This window comes from Rhinolophus ferrumequinum (genome assembly GCF_004115265.2).
Source record: "Rhinolophus ferrumequinum isolate MPI-CBG mRhiFer1 chromosome 5 unlocalized genomic scaffold, mRhiFer1_v1.p scaffold_110_arrow_ctg1, whole genome shotgun sequence".
In the NCBI taxonomy this organism is placed as follows: domain Eukaryota; kingdom Metazoa; phylum Chordata; class Mammalia; order Chiroptera; family Rhinolophidae; genus Rhinolophus; species Rhinolophus ferrumequinum.
Genome location: NW_022680355.1, coordinates 475,309 through 493,152, shown reverse-complemented (window position 1 = coordinate 493,152; position 17,844 = coordinate 475,309). Strand labels below are relative to the sequence as shown.

Sequence of the window (17,844 nt, the reverse complement as noted above, 5' to 3'; positions counted from 1 at the left end):
TGTTCCTTTCTTATTTTCTTGCTCTCTTCTCTTGTTAACTTTCTATAGTGTTGTTTTTTGATTCCGTTCTCATTATTTTTTGTGTATCTCTTATAGATATTTGGTTTGTGGTTACCATGTGCTTCGTACATATCAAGCTATGTTTATAGCAGTCTGTTTTAAGGTGATTTTCACTTAAGTTTCACACGTTCTAAAATCACTGCAATTTTTACTCTCCCACTCCACGTTTATGGTTTTGTCCTTATTTTTTGCTTCTTTTGTGCATGTGTGTTTGTGTGTATTATTTATTATTGTAATTATACCTGGTCTTCCTACTTTTGCTTTTTAACCTTTGTACTTGCTTTATAGTTAGTTGATCCACTGCTTTTACTAAGTGTTTGCCTTTGTCAGAATGTTTTCCTTTCCTCTATTTTCTTATTCATATTTTTTATCTTTTCTACTTAAAGAAATCCCTTTAACATTTAGTGGCAATGAACTCCTTTAGCTTTTTCTTGTCTGGGAAACTCTTTATTTCTCCTTCAAGTCTAAATGATAGCCTTGCTGGGTAGAGTAATCTTTGTTGTAGGTCCTTACTTTTCATCACTTTGAATATTTCCTGCCAATTCCTTCTGGTCTGAAAAGTTTCTGTTGAGAAATCAGCTGACTGTCTTATGGGATCTCCCTTGTGGTAACTAACTGCTTTTCTCTTGCTGCTTTTAAGATTCTCTGTTTGTCTTTAACCTTTGCCATTTTAATTACGATGTGTCTTGGTGTGGGCCTCTTTGGATTCTTGTTTGGGACTCTTTGTGCTTCCTGGGCTTGTATCTCTATTTCCTTTACCAGATTAGGGAAGTTTTTAGTCGTTATTTCTTCAAATAGGTTTTCAATCCATTGCTGTCTCTCTTCTTTTGGTACCCCTATGATGCAAATGTTGGTACACTTAATGTCCCAGAGGTCCCTTAAACTATCTTCATTTTGTTTAATTCTTTTTTCTTCTTGCTGTTTAGTTTGGTTGTTTTTCTGCTACCTTGTCTTCCAGATCACTAATTTGATCCTCCTTCATCTAAGCTGCTTTTGATTTCCTCTAATGTATTCTTTTACTTCAGTTATTGTGCTCTTTATTCATGACTAGTTCTTTTTTATGGTTTGTATCTCTTTGCTTCTATCTCTGAGTTCATCTTTTCTTCCCCTGTGTTCATTGAGCATCCTTATAACCAGTGTTTTGAACTGTATCTGGTAGATTGCTTGCCTCCATTTTGTTTAATTCTTTTTCTGAAGTGCTGTCTTGTTCTTTCATTTGGGGTATGTTTCTTGGTCTCCTCATTTTGGCCGACTCCCTGTGTTTGCTTCTGTGTATTAGATAGATCTATTATGTCTCCCAATCTTGGCAGCGTGGCCTTATGCTGTAGGTGTCCTGTGAGGCCCAGTGCACGATCTCTCTGTCACCTGAACTGGGTGCCCCAGTAGTGTCACATGTGTGGGTTGTGTGTACCCGACTGTTCTAGTTGCACCTTGATTGCTGTTGGCACATCAGTGGGTGAAATTGACCCTCAGGCTAACTGGCTGTGAGGGCTGGTCATGACCACAGTGGACAAGCTCCTGTGTGGGAACTGATCCCACAGAGCAGGAGTAGCTTTAGCGGGGCCCTGATGCCATCCAAGTCCACCCTTCAGGTGTGTTGTTTGTGGAGTTGGTCGGGTGGTGCGCTGGTGTGTTCTGAAGCTGCCACAGAGTGTGTTAGTTCTGAAGCCTCTTGGGAGGGGCTGCAGTGCAGGCCAAGGTCAGCCACCACTTGGCCCAGCTTGGGGCCACTTCTGGGAGCTACATTATGGTCTGTGTTTGGTTGCTGCTGTGCTGGGCTTGGAGGTGCTTGGGAGAGGCTATGCTGAGAACCAAGGCAAGTACTGCCACTAGTACTGAGCTTGGGACCCTTTTGTGGCACCACCATGTGAGCCGAGGCCAGCCACCTCTTCTGCTGGGTTTGTGGCCAGTTAGTTGAAGCTACATTCCGAGCCAACACAGGCTGCAGCTTATGCCAGGCTTGGGGCCACCCTGATGAGAGTTACAATGCAAGTTGAAACCTGTCGCCATTTGTACTGGGTTGGAGCTGCTTAGCAAAAGATACAGGGCACTCCAAGGCCAGCTGATGCTTGTTTGGGGTTTGTGGGCCTTTGAGGGATTTTTAGGAAAGTCTGCAGCAAGAACCAAGGCAGGCTGCTCCATTAAAAAAGCCACTTCAAGCAGCTTGAGCCTGGCATGTGAGCTGTGTAGGATCGGGTCTCGGAATCACCAGGGTGGGGCAAATGGTGTTAACCAGGTTAGTGGAGAGGTCAGATTTAGTACCTGCCAGGGCTTCCATCCCAGGGGAGAATGCCCCCACCCATGCCTCTCCAGCCCTCGTGCTGAAGCCAGTCAATTCAGGTCCTCCGTGTATGTCCCTGGTGCTTTGTGAGCTGCTGTCTCTTTCCTAGAGATTAGGGACAAGTGTATGTGAGCGAGTGAGTCTGTGTGTGGGCCGTTTAAGAGAATGCCTGAGTTTCCAGCAGCTCTCTGTCTCACCCAGATGGAAGCCCCACTATTTTCTACAGTCAGATGTTGTAGCGACTCCTCTTCCTAGTACTGGTGCCCCAGACTGGGAAGCATGATGTGAGGCTGAAACTCCTCACTCCTCAGGGGTTCCTCCATGGCCAAAATATCCCTCCCAATTCTTAACTGCTACATGAAGGTGTGAGACCAGCCCATTCCGCATCTCCAACAGTTTCAAGGTGGCTTCTTCTTCTGTATGTCCTTAGTATTAGGACTTCTGTTCAGCTAGACTTCAAATCATTCTAAATGATGGTTGTTCTGTCATTTAGTGGTAGTTTTGATGTGTTCATGGGAGAAGGTGAGTGCAGTGTTTACCTACTCTGCCATCTTGGCCTGAAGTCTCATTTCTTTTATTGTTTTAGGTCTTTAATCTTGCTCAGCTAGTATTATAATTTCCACTGTAAAGATCTTGCTCATCTTTCATTAGATTTCTCCCCAGGTATTTGATGTTGTTTGATTCTGTTGCAAATAGCATCATGTAATCCCCTTGAATGCACACCCAGTATCAGCTGCCCGTTTCTAACACTTGTGCTCTCCATGAGCCTGAGAAGCAAAGTAATAACCAGCTTTTCCTTTTCCAGGGAGTCGGTGGATCTTGTCGAACCCATCAAGGTAGAAAAGGTGTAATAGTTTCACTGCAGGAAACCTAGCTCAGAATCCAAACATTGCAACTCAGAAATTATTCTTTTGTTCTAATCTAAATCTCTCCAGTTGGCATTTCAGCTTATTTTCTTTTAGTTTGGTTCACAGTTTGCCTTCCACAAAGGGTTTCATATCTAACAGTCCACTATTTGAATCATCATGTGGATATTTCTGCCATGTTGTAAAAATATGCGTACCTTTATTAGGAGGAAATTTACTCATGATACAGTATTAAGTTAAAAAAATACAATAAAAATCTAACGTTATTTTTTAAACGTACGTGCTTAGATAAAAAGCTCAAAAGAAAATGCCCGACAGTGGTTATCTCTGGGTGCCTAGCTTATGGACTAATTTTTGTACATGTCTACATTTTCAAAATGTTTATGATATTCATGCACTATCTTTGTACTAAGTAAAAAAAAAACAGCATTTTAAAATGGAAAAATAATTAAAGCTACATATGAAAATTACTGGCTTGTACTTCACTTTCCCCTTCATTGTGTAAAGTCTATTAAAATTTGCTGATGCAATTAAAACAGGTATGCTTCATATTTTAAGATAACCAAGAAAGAGAAACTTCTTTTTCAGGTGTGTAAATTTCCCTGCCAATGCTTCTGACTAGCTATAAATTCTGCTAAGTGCTGAGAATTCACTCTTTGCACTTGGAATCCTGCAACACCTGTTTTATTTCACACTCGCTTGATTCCTGGGTAAATCCCAGCTCCACCGCGTGGGCTCCAGTTAAATTCCTTAGTGGTCCAGATGTGTGTCCCGCCATCAGCTGGCCTAGTAACCCCTCTGTTTATTGATAGGTTCTCAGGAATCAGATAGCTCTCAGTCTGCCAAGAAAGACATGTTGGCTGCCCTGAAGTCCCGGCAGGAAGCTCTGGAGGAAACGCTACGCCAGCGGCTGGAGGAACTCAAGAAACTCTGCCTCCGAGAAGCTGTAAGCAGTTACTGTTTCATGATGGGGAAATCTGTGCTGTCTGTGCCCTCATCTGTCTTCACATATTTATAAACAGCAGTGGTGGGGATTATAAAGAGAGCATAAGAGGGAAGCATGACCTCTACTGATACACAAATGTTGGAAACGCCCAACCCTTCTCATGTCCCCCATCAGAAACAGAAGTAGTGGATGTCAGTGCGACACTAGGAGACCAGTTAAAATGGGTCCTCACAAAGTCCCAAGTGGGATCCCACTCAAGGCCAAATGACAAGTAATGATAACTGTTATGGTAGCAATTATAAATAACAACAACATTTGCATGGTGTCTCTTAGTTTATGAAGCATCTCCTCATACGATCTTACCTCCTGGAATATAATGGTTGGCACCATCTTCCTAAGATTTTGTGTCTGAGTTTACTGTTGTGATGACTTTTGTTTCTCATGAGGCTGGATAAGGTTTATCTTTGGAAATCATACTGAGAAGCATCATTGGGGATCAACAAGGAAACCAGGATTTCACTTGATATATAATCCCCTTTAAAACTCATCATCCAGTATTATACTCTTTTTTAAAATAATGAAATCTTAGCCTAGTGATATTTTTGTTTTATGCCAAGCAATGCTTCCTCAAGCCCATGTATACGCTGGTCTCCAGTTTCATTGGGATTCAGAGGCTGCCACTGTTGTATTTATTTGAATGTCCATTTCCGTCTTCTTCTGTTTATTCCACAGCTCTCTGTTAGCATGTTTAAAGAACTGAATTTTTAATGCAACACACATTACTGTGCATGTGTGTGTGTGCGTGTGCTTGTACATGGACAGGATGGGCTGGGAGCCCTCCAGAGAGATTATAGTCCACATGACATTCCATAGAGCTGTGTTAGTGAACATTTGAGAGTGGGAAATGTAAAGAGGTTCCCAAGCTGTAGTCCCCTCCCCCACATAATAGTGCCTTGCTGCAGGCAGAAGGAACAGGGGGCCGTAGAATGAGATTGCATTACATTTCAACTTGGCTTAATTACACTCTGGATTAATTTAAACCGGAGCCAGCTCAAAGCAGACCCACATTCGCACAAACCAATTGCAAACCTTAGGAAATCAAGTGGCCTGGCCGGGGGATGTGCTCTGTGGTACCATTAATATTAGCAACCCTTGCATAAAGAATGTGCTGGAAGGGTTGGAAAAACACAGGTTTGGGTGTCTGCATTTAATAATTTGTAAAGCCTTATTTTGTTTTTAATAGAGGCAGTGCCCCTAAGCCCAGCAGGGAGTCAGCCTAAGAAAATTGGAGAAACATGTCAGGGCAAGGTTAGCATGCGTTAAGAAAGGTCTTACTGTCTGTCTTAAAAATAAAAGCAAAATAAGGAAAACAAAGCTCCCACTTCTTCCGATGTTGACAGCAGAAAACAGGACTTGAGCAGAAGAAATGACCTCGCTGGCCGCAGGCAGGCTGCTTCTGGGCTGGTTCCCACGACCACCTCCCGACTCATCTGTAATCAGCGACAGGAGAACCTTCTAGCTAACTCTGTTCCATATCACACACACCACACCCCTCAGCCCAGAATATGGAGAAGCACTCTTTGTCCCCTGGGGAGCAAGCGGGGGCAGCCAGACAGGTGGAGTGGGAGCATTTGGCAGAAATAACAATAGAAGAGGAACCGAGCCAAGCCCCCACAACAGTGCATGAAATTCCTCCTTCCCCACGCGGCTCTGGTTACAAGTGAAATCAGATTAAATGTGGAGAATCAAGGCCTTGACTCAAATACCTTCAAGCAGATGGCGAAAAATCAGTAGCCTCATTTTTTAACATATTTTGTTTTAAAGCCTCAGGTACTTTAGACTTAACAAATCAGTGCCATGTTAACAACTTTCCCCTACTTTTTATAAATTTCAGGGTAAAAACGAAAATCCTAACAATATAAAATCCTCAGTATGTGTGTTATTTGTAGACTGACTTTTAGGGAAGCAGATAAAAATATTGCAGAATAAACGTATAAGGACTTTGGTGACATTTGAACTACGTGAGAGAGAGGAGAGAGAGAGAGAGAGAAGGAAGAAAGAGGAGGAGGAGAAGGAGGGAGGGGAAAGAGAAGAAGAAGAGGAAGAGGAAGAAGAAGAAGGGAGGCAGGGAGGGAGGGAGGGAAATTACGGAACACTTCATACTCAGATAGTTGGCCATTGTGCTCCGAAATGCTTACTGTGAGGAATAAAAAGGCCAAGAGTTCAGAACACAGAAGGGAAGGGACCCAGGAGAGCATGGAGTGGGGTGCTTGTGCACATACACACACACTCCAGTGCACACACACACACACACACCTCAGTGTGAGCATGCACACACATAGAGTGGTGGGGAAGAAGGTCCAGGTCTCTCCCCCCCTCAGCATTTGGGTCAGTGCCTGGAATCTGTTGGTTTGGGCTTTCCTGCCTGTCGGACACATACAGTGGGCCACCCAGCACAAAAGCTTTTTGTGTGGATAAGGGACTGCAAGCTCTTCTTGCGTCTGTGCAGCACAGGCGTTAGTTTGGGACCAGAAACCAGGGCTGGGCTTTTCCTGGAGGTACCAGCTGTGCCATTGGAGGCGCACAGTGGCTCTCCCAGGGTTTTCTGGTCCCCGGAAGTGACTCCTTGCAGCTGATGCCTTGGCTTCACCACATGGCTTAGCTGCTGACTCAGGTTTGATTTTCATTGGGCCCAAACACATTCCTCTCGTAAAGCCCAGTGCTAATCCAGACCAATTCCACGGCCCTCAGAGTTTGCAGGATCGTTGTCACGATGGCGGTCTGTCAACTCAGTTCACTGTCAGTATACTCACGGCAATTAGATTTCCAGAGCCCAAAATACACAACAGATCTGTTTTAATACCCTCGTCAATAATAGGAGTGATATTTTCAGTTTCTACTGAAAGTCTTATTTGTATACATTTAATATCTTTTAAGCTTGGCCTGTCATCTGGCCTGAGTAGAATAATTATTATCATTTTTGGTTTCTAATTTACGTCCTATGCCTTTTTCTGGGACTTACCATATAGGTACCACTGTTCCTAAGAAAGTTCGTTTGAAAGACATTTTCATCTGAGATCACTGGGAGGGAGTATTCATTGCAGAGGAAAGAGCACAGCAGTTTGAAAGAGTGCAGATCATGCGCTGGCTGTGCCCCTTACTGGCTGTGCAGCCCCTCCTGGCACACAGTGGGCACACAGGAGACTCTTGGGAAACTAGAAAATGAATGAAATGCAGGTTTTACAATGACAACCAAGGGCGATTTTATTTATCTGACAGATTTACTTTGGGAGGAACTTTCAAAGTGCATCTGTTCTGTAAAGAAAGGACTGCTCCTGTCCATTTAGAGCAATGAAGTGATGTTTCAGAAGCTCCTTTAGGCATTTTTCTTAAGGGTACTATGTTGGATCTGTGCATTGAAGTGTGTGTGTGTGTGTGTGTGTGTGTGTGTGTGTGTGTGTGTTCAAAAACCAAGCACATGCCCCCCTCTGATCCATCCTCTCCTCGTGCTATTACACATTTAGGAGCTGACGGGCAAATTGCCCATTGAATATCCCCTGGATCCAGGGGAGGAACCACCCATTGTTCGAAGAAGAATCGGGACAGCCTTCAAACTGGATGAACAGAAAATCCTGCCCAAGGGAGAGGTGCGTCCTCCTTTCTGTGGCTGGATTCTCTCACATTATCCCCATTTCCCCATTTGGTAGGGCTTCCAGGTTTTCTGTAACAGTTCCTTCATTCTACCCAGGGCCAAATGCTGTTTCCCATTTCCTCCCAAGGATCTTTCCTTTTGCCTCTTGTTGCGTTAGCTGGTTGGTCAGTAGGTGGCTCCCTTGGTGGGACTGGTTTGCTTCCATTCATAAGCATCTTGATTTTAGTGGAAGGTGTTTGTCTGACACGATAGGCCTGTGGCAAGCTGCTAAATTAATCCTGGGAGAACATTCTAACACCACCCATTACATGTCCTTTTAATGGCCTCCCAGCCCTTTATTACACAGAGCCAAGCGTAATGTCTGATCTCTGGAAGAAAACCAAAGAGGAAAGAAAACTTAAGAACTTAAGCCATGCCCCCAAGGGGCAAGGATGCCATGGGCTGGGTCTTCCCTCGGGGGTCCCAACTTCTGCCTGCTGCTAAAATCATGCCTGGGTGTGAGGAGGGTGCTGGTCCCTCCTGGCCTCCCTTGTCTGTTCTGAGAAGCCACCGAAGCATCTCTCATTTCTCCTCTCTGGATGAAACATTGGTGGGACTGAGGCTGGACAGTTCCGCTGTGGGATGGGGGAGGGGGAAACTTGCGTATCCAGCTGGTTAATAAGTTCTCCAGCCTCAGCCCAAGAGAAATACAAGCCCAGGCATACCTTCAGGCCTCAGGGTCATGTCCAGGAAGTGTCTTTCCAAATTTATTCTGAATAAAGTTATTCATTAAAATGCTGTTGAGCAGAGGGCTTGAAAGGGCACCGTCAAAGCCAATGGAGAAGGGAACACTGTACGTGTCTAGTCTTTTAGAAAAGTAACTGGGAGAAACCAACATTCCCATGTAACACCCACGGTGGGAAAGCGTGATGGTGCATCCACAAGAAGACAGGTGCCCTGGAGCCAGTAGAAGGGGTGGACCAGTCCCCTGAGATCTGCACTATCAGGTCCCAGGGGGCTGGTGGCCACACCAGAATGCTGCACCCACATCTAAAGCTTGACCAGGCAGTTTCCTCTCCTGTAAAACGAAGTTCAGAGTCTTTATTAGGATTTAGGAGACGGTGTGGTTATGCATTTTTCAAATCTGCTGTGATTGGAATTGCCTGAGGCACTTCCTCTCGCTGTGCTGGGCAGACACCAGGCACTCCACCTTTACGAGGAGACCCCACTTAGTAATGTTCCCATTGCCCTCCCCACAGTCCCCCGCCCCCACTGCACCTTCTCACCAGCTGCTCCTTCATACTTGTCAGCAATCGATGCCATTGGGTCCCCGAGAATTCCACGTGCATCCATCTTCCTTACCTGTCCTTGCACGTGTTGTCCCAAAACCCCTCAAAGGGAGGACCACAGAATTAGGGGGTGCCCTGCAGAGTTCCTCTGGGAAGGAAGAGATCCCCATTCCTCCTAGAAATGCGCTTGGCGGCCTATTCACACAGCAGGCAGCCATCTGTGCAGACAGGCTGCCAGCCTGTGTTTGTCTCAGTTGACGTAGTGAGAATTTGTCTCGGCGCTCACAAAATTTTGGGGCAGCGCCTCGAGCCAGGGCTATGGGAACAGTCCCACTCAAAGATCCGTTTTTGTCCTTGGAGACTTATTTGTTTCCGGGCCATGGGCGGGAGTCCACCCCAATATTCTCCTCCCTCCTAGAGAACAAATGCAGCCAGCATTGGAAGGATCTGGAAGGAGTTCATTATGGCCTAAAGAGTTCCGTTTGATCTTCACCTTTCCCTCTCACTCCTGGTCCCCATTCCCTTCAGGCCCAGAAGGAGACCAGGCTAAGAGTTCCCTGCTAGACCGAGGCCCCAGCCTGGTGCGTGGTGCCCAGAGGCCAGCACGTTGTACCTGGCCACTAACTAGGAACATCTGTTGATTCGGCAAACTTGTCACGTGCTCCTCCAAGGCTGGATGTGTTCCTATCAGCCTTGGGCGTGACCATGGGTCACCTAGGGCAGGATATGGTGTGGTCTCCCAGCCTCCCGGGTCAGACTTGAAGAAGCCACGGACCAAGTTTCGGAAAGGCCAGCCACAAATGTGCTGCCCTGGGTTTCATCCTGTGGGGCCACCAGGCTTTTTCTGACACAGATTCATTTTTTTTCTGGGACCAAAACTCTGAGGGAAAATTCACCCATCTGCTCCTTCTGGCCAGAGTAAGGGGTAGAGGTGGGAGGGAGGCACCCAGGGTGAGGAAGGAGACTGGCCTAGCACCATCCTAAGAGTCGGGGACACGGGCCCCACCGTCACCCTCCACCCAGGCCCCCCGGCCCGAGCAGAGCTGTTATGAGTAGCCAGTGTGAGAGGGACACTGGGTTTCTCAGAAAGGGCTCCCAAAGGAATTTGGGTGAGTGGGGATAGCCCACCATGCAGGGCTCAAAACCTGAGACGGGTGAGCAGGAGGGAAGGGCATGGGCACGTGGGAGGTCCCTGTTTGCAGACCCACAGACGAGCAGGTTAGAAAGCTGCTCTGGAAACAGAGCTTCAGCTAGTGTCCAGCATGGAAAGCAAATGCCACCCGGATGGGGCTGAATTTCCACAAAGGCTCGGTCTTCGTGAACCTTGCTGGAGACGGTAGAAATGAAGCCAGGCCACCCCAGCTCATGGCTTGGGGACTCTTTGCTTCTCGGCAATGGTGCCCGTGAGGGGACCATCGCTTGTCTCCAGAATGGAACAGGGGCCATGGGTCTTGGGAGTGAGTGTGCCCAGGGCACTGGCCGCCAGAGATTTTAGCCATGGGGCCACTGGGGGCCCAGGCAGGGGAGGGGTTAGGCACCAGGACCGCTGGGTTCCTGGTATGCATGTCCACCAGGAGTAGGGAAGGCTGGCGGGCCTTGGCTCAGGGGCAGGGATGAGGGGGACAGGTCTGCCCAGCATCCCCTGAGTGTAACCGTGGCTCTCCCACCCTCAGGAAGCTGAGCTGGAACGCCTGGAACGAGAGTTCGCCATTCAATCCCAGATCACAGAGGCTGCCCGCCGCCTCGCCAGTGACCCCAACGTCAGCAAAAAACTGAAGAAACAAAGGAAAACCTCGTATCTGAATGCACTGAAGAAGCTGCAGGAGATTGAGAATGCAATCAACGAGAACCGCATCAAGTCTGGGAAGAAGCCCACCCAGAGGGCCTCACTCATCATCGATGGTCAGTGCTGAGCCCCACCCCACGGTGGGCACGCTGCCCCCACTGCCCCAGGGAGCGGGCACCAGTCCTGTGAGTGGGCGAGAGACCAGCTCAACCACGTGACCTAAGCAAGTTACACAACCTCCCTGTGCATTCCTTTTTTCCATCATAAAATGAAGCTAATAAGGCCTGAGGCCAGATGAGAGTAATAAAGTGCACTCAGGTCCATAGACGCAAGGGTTATGCCAATCAAACTATCATGATCACTATGTATTGCCTCCCTAAGGGAGCCTGCAGCCATGAGCGAAACACCCCTCCCTGCGAGCTGAGCCCAGTTAGCTGTGCAGCCCCCGTCGCGCCCGGGCTGGCCCAGGCCTTACCCTTCTCAGGGACCTGATCTGCCTACCCAAGTCTGGAAGGAAAGGTGTGAGGCTGGACTGCACTGCAGGCCAGCACCCCTGCCAAACCTCTGTCCTGTCTGTCTCAGGGGCTTCTGTCCCAAGGCTGAAGCCGGGGAACACTGGGCCACCCACTCTGATTGTCTAGAGCCCTGAACTTGGCTCAGACGGGTTAGGAGTTTGGGTGATTATATTTGGTAAACACTGGGAGGAAGGACCCCCCCAATCTACCAACAACCATCAAGTCCCCCAAATTGTTATAATCCTTTTTTTCCCTAAGTCAGCAAATTCTTTGAAATGCATAAGTGTTCTTTCGTTTATGCACATTTAAAATACTTTTGCTCCAGGAAGACAGAAAGTACAATAGGGGTTACCAGGGGCAGAGGTAAGGGGTGGGGACTTAGTGTTTAATGGGGGCAGGGTTTCAGTTTGGGATGATGCAAAGTTCTGGAGACGGAGGGTGGTGATGGTTACACAATAATGTGAATATACTTAGTGCCACTGAACTGTACAGAAAAAAATGGTTAAAATGGTACATTTTATGTTATGTATATTTTACTGCAATTTTATGCACGCGCGCGCACACACACACACACATACACCAAGGGTGCCAAAAAAATGTACACAAGTGGACACTTTGGTCAACGTTGCTCAAGCAGTAGTTCGCCATAATCAGAAGTGTCTAGACGCTGATGGTAACCACTTTGAGCACCTCTTGTAATTGCAGAAGTCAAACGTGACCAGTATTCATCTTTTGTTATTGATATATATTGAGAATTACAATTTTAATACAGTTTTCCTTTCTTAAATTGTAGACTTTTTTTGGCACCGTGTGTGTGTGTGTGTGTGTGTGTGTGTGACTCAATTATATATATATATATATATATTTTTTTTTTAACTGTAATTTTATATATATATCTTTGGGCCTACTGGGGAAGCAGTGCTGTACCAGAGACTCCTAGATGCCAAAGTCTAGCCTCTCTGTCTCTTAGGCATTCACAGTCCATCAAGCAACATGAATAAAGTAAATTCCTGGTTTATAAAAGAAGAGAAAGAGACCATAAAAAAATCCTTTTGCTCTAGGAAATTTGGAATAGCCAACTTTCCCCATCTCGCCCTGTTTTCCTTGGCCAAGACTTTGTCACTTCCCCCCACTTCCTAACAGAGCTGCAGTCCCCAGACCTTCTCTATCTGATACCTCTTCTGAGACGCCCTTCTGCCCCCCTGAAGGCACTTGGGGGTCCTGGCTCCAAGAAAACATCCAGCGTGGCCGACAAAGCCGAGTCTGGAGGGCCCTGCAGGGAAGGGCGTCTCGCTGGTTGGCCACAGAAGAACCTGGTTCTCCAGCCAGCCCAGTGAGGGCTATTCTGTTACAGCTGCCAGCAGTCTGTTTTTAAACCATTATCTGCACTAACTGATGACTGACTGGTCCCATCCAAGCCTGCAGCCATTTTTTCTTAACCACTCAAGAATATATCTTCTCTATTTTGCTGCCTCATTGAAGTAATGTTTTCATCTCACAGGCCCATTTGCATTAGAGGAGCAATTAAGAGTCGTCTTAGTTCATTAGCGTGGTTTTTTAATTTCAAGAGATAAAACACTAAACTTAGTATCAGAAGACCTGGGACTATGTGACCAGGAGAGCAAAGAACCCTGGACAGACCTGCTCCCTAGGTGTGCCTCAGTTTCCCCAACTGTTAAACTGAGAGGATTATCTTGCTATTTCCCTCGTGGTCATATTCTCATGGTTAATTGATTGTTGTCAATGAAAATAAGCTTTGGAGAGACCGAGGCTGTATTTTGCAGCTTGTTTTCTCTACCAGTGACTTCAGAAGTTTATTGAGAAGCCATTTATTGCCCTGCGAGCAAAGCCAAGTTCCTTACCCTGGTTTCACTTTCACAAAATAAATAGTTCACTTACTTTGGTTCAGTCAGAACATGCTGTGGGATCGGGCTGGGACAGACGTGGCTTCACCAGGCCCAGGAGCCTTTATATTGGGTGTCCTGTGAAACCAGAGGACAGAGACCAGGGCACACTGCAGTGTCGGGCGTGAGGTGAGCCAGTGACCCGCGACTGGCAAGGAAATGCCTGACAGCATTTTTGGTATTTCATGGTTCTTTCTGATGAGGAAGAGAAGCATACGGGATGGTGCTAAACACACGTGATTTTCATAGCGAGGGCTTTGTGTCAGGGATGTGCTGGACTCTTAGACTTCTGCTTTTTGTTTTCTCAGATGGAAATATTGCCAGTGAAGACAGTTCTCTCTCAGATGCCCTTGTTCTGGAGGATGGTAGGTTGTCCATTTCCTGCTTGAGTAGGGGGCACGGATTAATCTGGGATTAAGCTGTGTGTGGTCTGGGACAGGTCACTCTAAAGGCAAGAGCCCGGCCAAGATGGCAGCCGGGTTCCCTGCAATGCTCTCATTTCTCAGTAGTCCCCGGGTTGCCGGGGGGGAGTGCATGGCGCCACGTAAATATTGGAATTTTAGTATTTCCTGTGGCTGAGAGGTAAGATTTAAGGTGCTATTCAGTGAGTGGTACTTTGCATTTTTAGTTGCCAAAACCGCATTTTTAACTCAACAGAGATTCTGAACACCATACATAGTTTCCTTTTGAGTATTCATAATTTCTGGAGGAAAGAGGCAGACATTGGTTTGGATCACAAATCAAAGGTTGAAACCTGCTAGGAGAGCCTGGGGGCAGCAGAAAAAAGAAGTAACCCCCCCCCCCCCCCAGACCGCCCAGCTCACTGCCACATGTAGGGGAGGAAAGGATTCCAAACACAGGACCACCTCCAAGCGTATTCCTGCGGATTTAACCCCCAGCTCACAAGGCCAGGGCATTAATGACATGGAAATATATTAAGTGGCAGTTAATTTTTTTGCCCCGTAGGGAACCTCAGGCGGGCAGTGAATAAGTGGCTATCCAGACAGAAAACATAACAGGTCCAGCCAAGTCAGAGTAATGAAGGATAATTGCAAGAATAATAATAATTGCTGTTGATGTGGAGAAGGCTAGTGGGTGATTTATCCAGTCGTCTTGGTCCTGCTATTAGCAATCAGATCCTAATATTTTTATTGTCAGCTTACATGGGTGGAGAGGAAGTGGGACTGCAGGAGAGCAGGGAGCTGTGTTTTCAATATCAGAAACCCAGCCCTTGTTTTGGCCTCTGAGGACTCATCTCTCCAGGGAAGGGAACGAGAACCACTGGCTGTGATTCCCTTGTAACAGAGGAGTTGGGGAGTTATATATTGTCATTGGCTAATTTTGATGCATTATTTATGATTAGTTTCTTCCTCGTGTCCCAGGCCCCCAGACCACCTCGGGGCATTACTGGCTCACTTGGACACCCTCCCCCCCCCACACACACACACACTCCATTGCAGACTCACTCCTTCTAGGGCTCTTTACACTTTGAGGGTTGCAAGAGGAGTGGAAGCATAATGCATGCCTAGGTTTCAAGTATGGGGAATTGAGAAGTAGACGGTGGGAAAGAATACTACTTGGAAATGGATTTGGGTGAACTATTGTTTTGGGTTTGAGGTTTGCTTCTGAGTATTTTCCCCTCAACTCCCGCCTCTGCCTTCAACAAGGGACACTGAATTTCTCCTGCCTGTCTCTGCTCGGTGGCCATCCTCCCCGGGTCTCTCAACACTGGATCTCTTCCTTCACCCCCTCTTAGCCCCTCTCCTGGTTTGTCTACTTTTGAAGCCTGCCAGATGACTAGTTCTTAAAGCGCTGCAAAGTTTCTTGTGGTTTTCAGACTGAATCCTGACTCCTTAGCCTGGAATTAGCCCCATCAGCAGGGGCACCTTGCTTATCTCGTGCACACAGTAGGTCTGCTGTACTTGCAACTTGAGCAGAGCTCCTCCCTCTCTCCCTCTGCTCCTCCTCCCTAGCTGCTGTCCCAGCTGCACATGGTCCTGGGCTCTTCCTCCTTCCTCCTCTCTGTCCACTGCTGAGGTCTCTTCTGGACCAGGCTCGCCCACAGCTCCTTCCTTGACTGACTAAATTCGCCTTCTCCGAAAGTCCTACAGCACATTGCTATGGTAGAAAGCTACTCCCCTGAAGGCAGGCAGTGACCTTCTATTCATCTGTAATCTTTGTAGCCCATCTCCTTCCCAAACAACTTAAAGCCAATCCAAAAGAAAAATATATGCGAACACATTAAAAGACAATTACGTAGATAGTTCTGGAAGAAGCAGAGGAGATACCTAGAGCCACCAGCAGATAATTACATTCAACATATATGCTTTCATTCATTTTTTTCCTGAAAGATATTTATTGAGCACCTACTATGTATCCACAATCATTTTAGACCTTGAGGATGTAGCAATGGACAAATCAGAAAAAACTCTCATGGAGCTGAAACTCCCAAAAGCAGATTAGACACTTCCTTGTCTTTTGAAAGAAAACTTAGAATGATGCTGATTTTGCTGTTTGGTGTGAAGCAATCATGTGATGGTATTTAATGAAATTCAGGCTTTAGTCCGTTTGTAGCTAATCGGCATTGAAACTTCTCTTCCCATTTAATGCTGCTCAAAGTTTAGGTTTGGTTTGTTCTGAATTGACGGGTCTTGGCAACTGGGGAAGTATCATGGGACGGCTTTAAGAGTGGCTGCGGGTCTGGCTCCCCGGTGTTGGTGTCGGGCAGAGGTGGGTCTGCCTGGGGTCGGGGGGAAGGACGCCCCTTACTCAGTGCCTCTCTTTCCGTCTTTGTGCAGAAGACTCTCAGGTCACCAGCACACTGTCCCCCTTACAGTCTCCTCACAAGGGACTCCCTCCTCGGCCACCATCGCACAACAGGCCTCCTCCTCCCCAGTCCCTGGAGGGACTCAGGCAGATGCACTATCACCGCAACGACTATGACAAGTCACCCATAAAGCCCAAAATGTGGAGTGAGTCCTCGTTAGATGAGCCTTACGAGAAAGTCAAGAAACGTTCCTCCCACGGTCATTCCAGGTAAGCTGGGTCGGGAAGACCAAAGGAGGCCACGGTCAATGCTTTTGAAAGCATCAGGCTGTCCCAAATAGCATCCACAAATTACAAAATCCAAATCAACCTATCTCCTCCTTCCTGGGCTTGCCTTTCAGAAGGGCTGCGCTCACAGCGCCCTCTGCTGTTCTCCCTGCTGAGGTGCAGATGTGTCATTCAAAGGGAAATTGGGGTTTTGGCTCAGGATCAACCTGTTGGCAGATGGCTTTGATGTTGTTAAATTCCACAGGAACTAATTAGGAAGTCTTGGGCAACACTATTCCAAAATGGCAAGTGAGCGTCCACTGGTAGGAAACCTCAAGTGGTTCAGAACCCTAGGTCACCAGCCAACAGAATTCTGGAGCCAAACAGCTGTAATCTCAGCTGTGCGTTATCAGCTCATTACTCGGCTGATTGTCGAGAGAGGGTTTTAGAAGGCATTTTTGGTCTGCTTCTCTGCTTTTCTCATTTCCTTTAATTACACCCTACAAAGTTCTAAGTGGGTGCCCAGACAGGTAAATATTTGTCTCTTGGAAAACAGAATCTGTGATTGAGGGCTTCCCGGAACAGTCACGCTGTCTATTCCAGCAAAGGCTGACAAGGGTCTTCATTTTATATTGCTCCCCCAACCCCCGCCCCATCCAGACACCCCGTTCTGAGGGAAAGGCTAAGAACCAGAGTAGAGATCTCAAGGAGTGAGGGTGGGAGTCCTGGGCAAGCTTTCCCGACACGAAGATGGATGTCCCAGGGCTAGTCAGCTTCCCGGGAGCAGGTGCTCTCCTGCCTAGCGGTGACCAGCATGGCCTCCTCTGATTTGCAGCAGCCACAAGCGTTTCCCCAGCACAGGGAGCTGTGCTGAAGCAGGAGGGGGAAGCAGCTCCCTCCAGAACAGCCCCATCCGCAGCCTTCCTCACTGGAACTCACAGTCCAGCATGCCGTCCACCCCAGACCTGCGCGTCCGGAGTCCCCACTACGTTCATTCCACGAGGTGAGTCCACCTGGCCCTTGGGCCACTCCCTCCCTGGACCAGACCTTCCTTTGTGAGATTTGGCATTGCTGACCCCCGCGTTGGCCCAGATAATAGGTGAACGAGAGTCAGACCTGGACCAGTGAGGTAGATTGTCCTTAAAATGAAGTGGAATAAAAAGCTGAGCTGGCAGTGGTGATCCCAGGTTAGCCAAAGGACCTGATCTACCCATTGTCCATACCCAGTGGACACCGGGAGTCGGCCAGAGTCCCCTGCACACAGAGGGCATGGCAGGGGCTTTCCTAACAGAAAGGCGAACCAGAAGGGCTGCTGGACTAGCAGGGGCCACGTGGGCCAGAACAACCTTGCACCGATGGGGTGATGTTTATTGGATAGTCCTCATGTAACTCTCTGCGGGGGCCAACGTTTGTCCTGGACTTAATGCCTCAAGGTGTAAAGTCATTAAAGAGCAAAAGGAACGAGCAAAATGTGGGCTCCCGTGAATTACACCTTCATTTTCTAGAGAGACAAAACCAAAGCCTCCTTCCATT

The 17,844-nt window shown here is 47.4% G+C and overlaps 1 protein-coding gene across 5 annotated transcripts in view; it reads left to right on the top strand.

Annotated features, from left to right (window-relative positions):
* The window catches only part of FRMD4A (FERM domain containing 4A), a 564,004-nt gene that overhangs the window by 526,805 nt on the left and 19,355 nt on the right, over positions 1 to 17,844 (top strand). For all 5 annotated transcript variants that reach the window (XM_033100573.1, XM_033100571.1, XM_033100572.1 and 2 more), the window contains 6 exons: positions 4,020 to 4,153; positions 7,678 to 7,800; positions 10,747 to 10,975; positions 13,587 to 13,643; positions 16,077 to 16,314; positions 17,147 to 17,314. In XM_033100573.1, coding sequence (XP_032956464.1) covers positions 4,020 to 4,153; positions 7,678 to 7,800; positions 10,747 to 10,975; positions 13,587 to 13,643; positions 16,077 to 16,314; positions 17,147 to 17,314 — 949 coding nt within the window. The remainder of the gene's footprint in view (positions 1 to 4,019; positions 4,154 to 7,677; positions 7,801 to 10,746; positions 10,976 to 13,586; positions 13,644 to 16,076; positions 16,315 to 17,146; positions 17,315 to 17,844) is intronic.